The 11,417-nt window shown below is 33.5% G+C and overlaps 1 protein-coding gene across 1 annotated transcript; it reads left to right on the forward strand.

Annotated features, from left to right (window-relative positions):
* Nucleotides 1-7,461: 7,461 nt before the first annotated feature.
* On the forward strand, nt 7,462-10,175 carry LOC139867791 (cystinosin homolog). The gene is made up of 7 exons (XM_071856143.1): nt 7,462-7,580; nt 7,677-7,899; nt 8,878-9,002; nt 9,156-9,198; nt 9,546-9,663; nt 9,876-9,925; nt 10,047-10,175. Exons 1-7 carry the CDS (start codon nt 7,462-7,464, stop codon nt 10,173-10,175), a joined length of 807 nt encoding a protein of 268 aa, XP_071712244.1.
* Nucleotides 10,176-11,417: the final 1,242 nt, after the last annotated feature.

Genomic DNA, 11,417 nt, shown 5'->3' on the forward strand with positions numbered 1-11,417 from the left:
TACCACTCATCATTCACTCCATTTCACTTCCAATTCTCTTTCTAATTCTCTCTCAACACACACACACTATTATGAACATATTTTTCCAGTAGTTAATCATATTCATCAAAAATCACTTCAAGAATCAAGCAATAATCATCATAGGAAGAACACTTCAAAAATCCCTTCAAGTTTACTAATTTACTTCCAAGCTTTCTAATCCATTCCAAGTAATCATCTAAGATCAAGAAACCTTTGTTATATACAGTAGGTTATCTTTCTTATTAAAGGTAATATTCATATTCAAACTTTGATTCAATTTCTATAACTATAAACTATCTTAATTCGAGTAAAAATCTTACTTGAACTTGTTTTTGTGTCATGATCCTACTTCAAGAACTTTCAAGCCATCCAAGATCCTTTGAAGCTAGATCATTTCTTGTCACTTCCAGTAGGTTTACCTACTAAACTTGAGGTAGTAATGATGTTCATAACATCATTCGATTCATATATATAAAACTATCTTATTCGAAGGTTTAAACTCGTAATCACTAGAACATAGTTTAGTTAATTCTAAACTTGTTCGCAAACAAAAGTTAATCCTTCTAACTTGACTTTTAAAATTAACTACACACATGTTCTATATCTATATGATATGCTAACTTGATGATTTAAAACCTGGAAACACGAAAAACACCGTAAAACCGGATTTACGCCGTCGTAGTAACACCGCGGGCAGTTTTGGGTTAGTTAATTAAAACTATGATAAACTTTGATTTAAAAGTTGTTATTCTGAGAAAATGATTTTTATTATGAACATGAAACTATATCCAAAAATTATGGTTAAACTCAAAGTGGAAGTATGTTTTCTAAAATGGTCATCTAGACGTCGTTCTTTCGACTGAAATGACTACCTTTACAAAAATGACTTGTAACTTATTTTTCCGACTATAAACCTATACTTTTTCTGTTTAGATTCATAAAATAGAGTTCAATATGAAACCATAGCAATTTGATTCACTCAAAACGGATTTAAAATGAAGAAGTTATGGGTAAAACAAGATTGGATAATTTTTCTCATTTTAGCTACGTGAAAATTGGTAATAAATCTATTCCAACCATAACTTAATCAACTTGTATTGTATATTATGTAATCTTGAGATACCATAGACACGTATACAATGTTTCGACCTATCATGTCGACACATCTATATATATTTCGGAACAACCATAGACACTCTATATGTGAATGTTGGAGTTAACTATACAGGGTTGAGGTTGATTCCAAAATATATATAGTTTGAGTTGTGATCAATACTGAGATACGTATACACTGGGTCGTGGATTGATTCAAGATAATATTTATCGATTTATTTCTGTACATCTAACTGTGGACAACTAGTTGTAGGTTACTAACGAGGACAGCTGACTTAATAAACTTAAAACATCAAAATATATTAAAAGTGTTGTAAATATATTTTAAACATACTTTGATATATATGTATATATTGTTATAGGTTCGTGAATCACCCAGTGGCCAAGTCTTACTTCCCGACGAAGTAAAAATCTGTGAAAGTGAGTTATAGTCCCACTTTTAAAATCTAATATTTTTGGGATGAGAATACATGCAGGTTTTATAAATGATTTACAAAATAGACACAAGTACGTGAAACTACATTCTATGGTTGAATTATCGAAATCAAATATGCCCCTTTTTATTAAGTCTGGTAATCTAAGAATTAGGGAACAGACACCCTAATTGACGCGAATCCTAAAGATAGATCTATTGGGCCTAACAAACCCCATCCAAAGTACCGGATGCTTTAGTACTTCGAAATTTATATCATATCCGAAGGGTGTCCCGGAATGATGGGGATATTCTTATATATATGCATCTTGTTAATGTCTGTTACCAGGTGTTCACCATATGAATGATTTTTATCTCTATGTATGGGATGTGTATTGAAATATGAAATCTTGTGGTCTATTGTTACGATTTGATATATATAGGTTAAACCTATAACTCACCAACATTTTTGTTGACGTTTAAAGCATGTTTATTCTCAGGTGAATACTAAGAGCTTCCGCTGTTGCATACTAAAATAAGGACAAGATTTGGAGTCCATGTTTGTATGATATTGTGTAAAAACTGCATTCAAGAAACTGATTTCGATGTAACATATTTGTATTGTAAACCATTATGTAATGGTCGTGTGTAAACAGGATATTTTAGATTATCATTATTTGATAATCTACGTAAAGCTTTTTAAACCTTTATTTATGAAATAAAGGTTATGGTTTGTTTTAAGAATGAATGCAGTCTTTGAAAAACGTCTCATATAGAGGTCAAAACCTCGCAACGAAGTCAATTAATATGGAACATTTTTAATCAATAAGAACGGGACATTTCAATATCTAACAGAAGGATGACGGTCTCGGGTAGACCGCCTAAGTGGGAAAAATGGGGGCACATCTGGTACTGGAATCTCTACCTGCTCTGGAGCATAATCATCATCAGTACCATGTTCATCATTATGAACATCATCTCCAACATGTTGTGGAGTAACTGGATCCAAATCAACAAGATCAGCACTAGGTTGAGGAACTGAATCTGTCTTATCAACATCTTTTAACATCTGATCTTCTGTAAACACAACATCTAGGCTTCGTACGAGTTTCTTCTGAACTGGATCATATAACCTGTACCCAAAATCATCTTCACCATAACCTAGGAATACACATGGCTTAGTCTTCATATCAAGTTTTGACCTTTCATCTTTGGGAACATGAACAAATGCTTTACATCCAAAGACTCGTAAATGACAGTAAGAAACATCTTTGCCGCTCCAAACCCTGTTAGGAACATCAAAACGCAAAGGTACACAAGGGGTTAGATTAATAATATGAACTGCCGTATTTAAAGCCTCATCCCAAAAGGAATCGGACAACCCTGCATGTGAAAGCAAACATCTAACTCTCTCAACCAAAGTTCTGTTCATCCTTTCTGCTAAGCCATTCAACTGAGGTGTCTTTGGTGGAGTTTTTTGATGCCGAATACCATTTTTATTACAATAAGCATCAAATCTGCCAATGTATTCACCACCATTATCAGTCCGAATACACTTGAGTTTTTTCCCCGTTTGCCTTTCAACTAGTGCATGAAATTCCTTAAACTTTTCAAATACTTGATCCTTTGACTTTAAGGTATAAACCCACACCTTCCTGGAATGATCGTCGATGAATGTAACAAAGTAGGAACATCCACCAAGTGTCCTAGTCTTCATAGGCCCACATACATCCTAATGTACTAGATTAAGTACGTTCTCCATTCGAAAAGGAGAATGACTCTTAAACACAACTCTGGTCTGTTTTCCTGCCAAACAGTGAGAACACTTACTCAAATTGATATCACTAACACCCGACAACACATTCTTCTTAAATAAGATAGATATCCCTTTTTCACTCTTGTGGCCAAGTCTTTTATGCCACAACTCGGTAGAATCAACATTATCCACTGCGTTAACAATGTTCTGGATGATCTTCGAACGCGTTATGTATAATCTTGAGTCTTTCTTGCCTCTTCCCATTATCATAGAACCAAGAGTTAGTTTCCAAATACCATTACCAAAACCGTTATAATAACCATCATCATCAAGAATGCCTGTTGAAATAACATTAAGTCTCATATCCGGAACATGTTTTACATTATGTAAAACTAACTCCATTCTCGTGTCAAATTTCAAACAAACATCTCCAATACCAACGATCTTTGATAACCCAGAATTACCCATCCTAGCAAATCCATAGTCACCTGGAGTGTAAGATGAGAAGTGATCTTTACATATTGCAACATGACATGTAGCACCACTATCAACAATCCAACTCGTGTCATCATGAGTAAGATTGATCATATCATAATCAATACAAACAAAGAACTCATCCATGATAGCGGTAACTTCAACCTTATCATCATCACCACCATCACTTTTCTTTTGTTTATTCTTGTCATATGCCTTTTTCTTCTCATTTTCTAACTGTGGACAATACCACTTTGTGTGCCCTTTTTCACGACAATGATAGCACTCAACATTAGAAAACTTTCCTTTTCTTGGGCTACTACGATTCTTGCCTCTTTTACCATGACCTCTACTATGACTTCTCCCCCGCATTTCTGTGACCAAGATATCTGACTGTGAAGAGGAACCTTGTGACTTTCTTCTCATCTCTTCATTCAAAATACTACCCTTAGCCAATTCCATGGTGATAATACCATTCGGTGCAGAGTTGGACAAAGATGTCCTAAAAATCTCCCAAGAGTCCGGTAACGTACCAAGTAACCAGAGACCTTGAACCTCATCATCAAACTTGATACCCATTCCCGCAAGCTGATTAATAATACCCTGATATGCATTTAGGTGATCTGTAATAGGAGTCCCATCATGATACTTTAAACCCATCAACTGTTTAATTAAGAACAACTTGTTATTCCCAGTCTTTCGTTCATATAACTGTTCAAGCTTTTTCCATAAGGCTTTAGCATCAGTCTCCCCAGTAATATGGTTCACTACATTATCATCAACCCACTGCCGAATATACCCACATACTTGTCTATGCAAAATTTTCCATTGAGCTTCAGACTTACCCTCAGGCATACTCTCAGTAAAAACAGGTAAATAATAATAATCTTTCACATAAAGAAGATCCTCCATTTTACCTTTCCAAACATGATAATTTGAACCATTTAAACTAACCATCTTACTTGTATTAGCTTCCATCTTTCACACAAGTCAATCAAATAACCTTAAGCTCTAGATACCAATTTGATGGGAAAATAATCACAACGGACAATCTACAAAGCGGAAACAAACCCGTTTGACCAATACTTTCCCGACCCGTATGAACCGGTGAGGATGCTAACAAACAAGCTATACCAAATCCAACCCAAATCAGTAGCTAAAAAATACCAAATCAGTAGCAAATCAGTAGCAAATCAGTAGCTAAGCAATAATCAAGCACACACAATACACACAAGACTTTTTACGTGGAAAACCTCTCAAAATCGAGAGTAAAAACCACGGGACTCGTAAGCCACTTAAATTCCACTATCATCAACAAGAGAGCAATACAATAATCCTTCTCTAGATCAACTAGAGGTATACAACATCATTATACTCTTGAACTACAACAATCAACAAGTATATGAAACAATTGAAGACAAAAGATGAATGATTTCACCCAAAAAACTGCAGTCTGATCCAGAAGCTATAACTCGAGCTACAGACCTCTTTAGACGAATTCAACGGTTGAAAACCTTGGTACTGATGTCAGGAAGACACAGCCCAAATTTGATGAAGATCCAATGATTAGATCTCCGGGGATCGTCGATTTTATGGACTGTTGTCACTGTAGACGAAAATTGAAGATCACACACTTTTTCTTGAAAACTTTCTGATCTCTCTCTCTCTTGATAGTCAAAGAACAGCTGTACACAACTGATTCAAATAATGCACCCAGATGTTGATCAGGTCAAACTTTATCTTGGGCCTAAATTTGTTGGGCTTGGGCTAGAGTAGGGATGACATCGGGCCGGGTTTGGGCCGGGTTTGAGTAATCCCGGACCAGACCCGATAAGAAAAACTAGTCCCAAACCCGGATCAAATACCCGACGGGTAAACGGGTTTACTAACTAGCGGGTAAACGGGTACCCGTTTACTTTTTTTTTTTTTTTTTTGTTTTAGCAAATAAATACATTACCAAAAGCATATACAATCTATAACTCTGTAAATTATATGCTTTATTTATATGTGTATATTTGTACAGTATATATTATTTCCTATTTTCAATTATTATCACTATCAATTTTTAAATATTTTTATAAATCAGATTCTTCATTTGAATGCAGATGAAAATGTGAAGTTAATAAATGATAAATACATATATAAATTCATATTGACCTTGTAATCAACATATTTTTTAATTTAATTTTTGTTATTATTCATTTTTAATTATTATTATTGTTGTTATTATTATTATTATTATTATTATTATTATTATTATTATATTATTATTATTATTATTATTATCATTATTATTATTATTATTATTATTATGCGGGTAAACGGGCCGGGTAAACGGGTCTTTATTTAAACCCAGACCCGAACCCGAACCCGAACCCGAATATTTTTTGAAAATCAATCCCATACCCGGCCCGAGACCCGTAGACCCGGACCAGACCCGGCCCAATTATGTCGGGTTTCAGTTTTTCCCGTCGGGTTCGGGCTTTTTTACCATCCCTAGGCTAGAGATAAGTTTCCTCATATTTGGAAACATATAAAAAAACCCAACAGATTGATGATGACACATTGAGCTTAAGCACGCCCATTATAAACGGTCTCATATTACCTCCTAATTAACTTTATAAATATTAACATATGTTAGAAAAATGTCAGTGTGATTATTATTTCAAGTAAAATTAATTGAATAATTTTATGAAATAAATGACTCGGAGTACTAAAGGATGATAATTTTTTAATTCCAAAAATTTATAATAGTTACATTTTATAGATATAATACATTATAGAATTATGAAATTTACAATTGAAGTTGGTTTTATTATTTATTACTTAATTACTTATATACTTTCTCGAACCCAAACTTATTGTTCTATGAAAAAAACTGTTGAGAATTTAAGAGATTTGATAAATGTCAATATTGTTCTTTTTTTTTTTTTTTTTTTTTTTTTGAAAAGCAAGTAAGTTTTTATTAATATCACGGAAAGTTTACAAGACCCTATATCTATACAATGGTATTTAGGAATGAGAAACAAAAATACAAACTAATTCCTTTATTGAAACTTAACGGGAACCCACTAAACACCGCGGACTTAAAAAGACGAGCTGGGTAGGAGAACCCATATTGTACCGCAATTGCGATGACAAAATTGAATGCTACTACCCATTTAACCAAATGAAAGTGGGAATCACGCCAAGAAAAATAAAGGAGAAGTTCTACAAATCGGCCAATTTTTTATTCAAGGTAATTGAGTGAATTTTTTATTTTTATTTTATTTAAGAATAAGGTAAATTTATGGAGTTTAATGGTAATAGATGATTAAGAACAAGGTGATAGATGATTAAGTATATAAGGTAAATTTATGGAGTTTAATGGTAATTAATAGTTAAATTAATGAACATTATAAATATGAAATTTAATGTCAATAGTTATAGTTATTTGTTTTATACGAGAAATGTAACGATATTTATTGAATGGTTTTTTCTTCACTTACTGATTATATTATTTATAATTAAAATTAATATAGCATCCCAACAGAAAATGGACTGACATTCATAAATTTCATAAATTCTAATGAAAAAGACATTACTCACTACATAAATGGTTACATACATTGTATACTAGAGACCTAGAGTATATCATTTTGATCTAAAATTCATCTTTTAAACTGTGAAAGATAAAAACTTGAAAATGGGTTCATGGCAGTCATTGAAGCTCAAGATATTATCAAATGTTTTTGGATGGATTGCTTTTAGTGTTTGGTCCATCAGCTTTTACCCTCAAGTCTTGTTAAATTTCAAAAGAAAAAGGTAATCATTGTTTCTTAATTATACTTAAAATCTGGTTTTTAGTTCATTATTTATAAATTATATAAATATTGAATTGTGGATTCAAATTTTTTACAGTGTGGTGGGGCTGAATTTCGATTTTGTTGCACTGAATTTTACAAAACATTCATCGTATTTCATATACAATGCTTCGGTTTTCTTTAGCTCTGCGGTTCAACGTCAGTATCACAACAAATATGGTTCGAAACAGATCATACCAGTCGCAGCTAACGACGTCGCTTTCTCTATTCATGCTGTTTTGCTAACTGCATTTACTTTGGTCCAGATCATGATATACGATGCAAGTATAAACGTCTCAATTATCATTCTTTTAGAACAACAAATACACGTCCAATTACAAATAGTCCACCACATGTGTCGAACTCACAACTTTAAGGTTGAAGAGTTATCTCGATACCGCTACACCAAAGGCCATTTAGTGTCTTAATTATCATCTAATAGATACTAGAGCATACTGAGTGGCACAACGTTTCTTCAGCGTTTCCCGATTGGAACGCCGCCAATGACGTTACGTCACTCCCGGCGTTCGCTACGCGTCTACAGCAGCGGAAGTCGTGATTCAATCCGTGTTCTCGGTTTAAGTTATTCCGTTTTGAAGATTATGGGAGCAAAACCGAAACCAATTTAGTATATGGAAACCAAAAGCAAACAAAATTTTTTTTTGAATCCGGTTGTTGGTTTAATATTCGGTTTGTGGTCTACATATGTTAATAATTAATATAATATTATTTGAATACAGTTTTATTTTTCGTTTTAACGAATATAAAATAAGTAGAAATGAATTCACATTTGTTCTGAAAACCAAATTTCAATTTAGTTTGATTTTTTTTTCAGTTTTCATTTAGTTCGGTTTTCAGATTAAACAGTTTGCCGAATTTTGAACACCCCTTTATAGCACGGTATGTTGCATTTTGTATTTTGATAACCAAGAACTTTTACATCCCCATATAAACAAAATAACAACAACAAAACCCAATATCACATGAGTGGTGTATGAGGGAGATGAAATGTAGACAATCATTCCCTTATCCGAGAATAAAAACTAGTCATTTCTCCACCCAGAGTAAAACACTCTCAAAAGTAGAGAAAGTCATCTCTCTCTATTCGACGGATAAAGAGATTACTTCCGAGTAGACCTCTGGCCAATAAGTAGGAAATTCTGTTGAAGTAGTTGTAATGTTTTATTGGAGTGTGATTAGCTTAATAAGATACTATTTATATGATAATTTATTTATTCTTTATTTTTTATTATATGCAGCGGAGAACTCAAAAGGTCTCGAAGATTACTATGATTATACTTTTAGCAGGGTGGATAAGCGTTGCAATATGTGTTTTCATAGCCATACCAAGACATCATTGGTTATGGCTTGTCAATTGTTTTAAGTAAGATTCATTACCTATAATCACAAATATATGTATTAATTTCTATGTTTTTTTATGTGTATGCATATAAGCTCGTGTGCGCGTTTATACTACTCTGCCTAACATTTTGTGCGTAATGAAGCGTAACACTTTAAGTGATGATTTTTATGGCAGCACATTGCAAGTTGTCATGACAACGATCAAGTACATACCACAAGTAAGGATCGTTTCCCATGTGACTCTTGGTCTAGCCGGTAGATACCAACTAGCTAGATTACTTGACGTGGCAATTTTAACCCATTTTGACGTTGGTTATGATTTATCTGTGATGTGAATGGGTGAATGGGTGAATGAGTAAAATATCTTCTAAAAAGTATGGTTTATGATGAAATTCTTTTAAATCATCTACTAAATAATACAGAGTAAATTTTTTTTTTTTTTTTTTGTCAATACCATTTCTTTAAATTTGTCAAAAAATTGTTACAAGTCAACACAACTTGTCATGTTTTGACCTTCACCTTTTTTGTCACCTCTACTAACCAAGCCGATTTTATGGAGATTCAGGCAGTTATGAACTTTAGAAGGAAGAGCACAGATGGATTCAGCATTGGTAACATATTGCTTGATCTGCTTGGTGGATTATCAAATTATGCGCAAATGATGGTTCTATCTATCGACCAACGTACGGTCTCTCCTTTTTTTAGAATGGAAAACTCATGAACCCTACATAATTTTACGCGAATAATATCTTGGACAAGACTCAAACCCATGACCTCAAGGTCAAAGGGGCTCCTCGATACGGCTAGGCCAAAGGCCCTTTGGTTTTCCCTTTTTTTTTTATACAGGTCTAAGCATGTGTTATGATCTTTCATATCGTTTTATCATGTTTTGCAGATTCTTGGGTGAATTTCTACGGGAATATAGGCAAAACATTGCTTTCGTTGGTATGTGTATATTACCACAAACAGATCGTCTAACGATTAATTCAATTTCCATTATTATAAATTAAATAAATAAAAGTGTGTAAAAATACGGATAAGTTATGCTGCCAGTCGATGAATGCAGGTTTCTATCTTGTTTGACGTGCTGTTTATCGTGCAACATTACGTTCTTTATCCTGTGAGGAAGCAGATGTCTTCAACTCCAATTGCAGTTAACCATCAAGCACTTGTTACTACAACACAAAGTGTTTAAAGTCATTTATGAAGGTTCATATATATTTATCTTAGTATACAATATATGCTTCATGATATAGTTATCTATGAAACTATAGTTGGTGAAGTTTGTGGACAATTGTTTGGTATCGGAATTCATATATACACCTGAGAATTTGAAGGGTTCAAAACCAAGTTAACGTAGGTCGTGTTATGTTTTCTATATGGGTTTGGTAATGATTATAATTGGTTTCAAAGAAAGGTTAAACGGATGATATGCATAAATAATCATATATATATATTTTTATTTTATTGTGAAAAACTAAAATCTAAGTTATATTCAAAATTAGGACCTACTTACATACTACTAACATGTTAATAGGGTTTAAGTGGTTTATGTTATGTAACTAGTCCGGATCCGGCCCGCGCGATGCGGCGGGGGCTTTCGGCCTGTGTATTCATATTTAACGTAGCGTTGTGTATTTTTAGAGGGGAAAACGGCACATATCTTAAGCGCCGTTTTAGATGTCGTTGTCTTACGTGTTTTTTAAAAAGTTTCCGTTTCGAACGTATTTTTGGAGCGTAACGGTGCTGTCGGTAAAATTTAACTTGCGGCGAACAGAAAGATACGGACTGTCGTTGTGTTAAGCGTTTTTTAAAAAGTGTCCGTTTCGCGTATAGTTAGTCCCATTGGGTTCGTGAGACTTTTTCGAGTTGAACGGTGGTCTCGAAAAAATTTAACGCGCACCGAGTGAGAAGATAGAGCTTGTTATAAATTTGGGGGATTAGTTTAATTTATTTTATTAAAATTATATGTTTACACTTTATACACCTAAAAAGTGTAAACTTGAGGGGTTATTGTGTAAAATGAACCGAATTTGAGGGGCTGATTGTAGTGTGAAATGAGCTGAATTTGAGGGACTGATTGTAGTGTAGACGCAAAATTAAAACTACAATCCAAATAAATTAAAACTATGTGTAAAATGAGCCGAATTTGAGGGGCTGATTGTAGTGTGAAATGAGCTGAATTTGAGGGACCGATTGTAGTGTAGACGCAAAATTAAAACTACAATCCAAATAAATTAAAACTACACATATAGCCATGTGTTGTAGCAGTATAAAAATATATAAGGGTTAATTAGTTAATTAATTGATTAAGCGGTTTATGTTTTCTACTTATAAAGCCTATTAGGATATAGCCCAATAACTTATAATGTTGCCCATATTGAATAGGACCTTTAGTCAGCCCAATAAACTAATAAAAGTAAAAGTTGATGTACCA

The sequence above is a fragment of the Rutidosis leptorrhynchoides genome, chromosome 9, assembly GCF_046630445.1.
Source record: "Rutidosis leptorrhynchoides isolate AG116_Rl617_1_P2 chromosome 9, CSIRO_AGI_Rlap_v1, whole genome shotgun sequence".
Taxonomy (NCBI): Eukaryota; Viridiplantae; Streptophyta; class Magnoliopsida; order Asterales; family Asteraceae; genus Rutidosis; species Rutidosis leptorrhynchoides.

Excerpts from the sequence above, each read along its gene's own strand:
- LOC139867791 (XM_071856143.1), top strand. The coding sequence starts at position 7,462 with ATGGGTTCATGGCAGTCATTGAAGCTCAAGATATTATCAAATGTTTTT. Across the intron at positions 7,581-7,676 it reads TTAAATTTCAAAAGAAAAAG|TGTGGTGGGGCTGAATTTCG; the intron begins GTAATCATTGTT and ends AATTTTTTACAG. Across the intron at positions 9,926-10,046 it reads GCAAAACATTGCTTTCGTTG|GTTTCTATCTTGTTTGACGT; the intron begins GTATGTGTATAT and ends CGATGAATGCAG.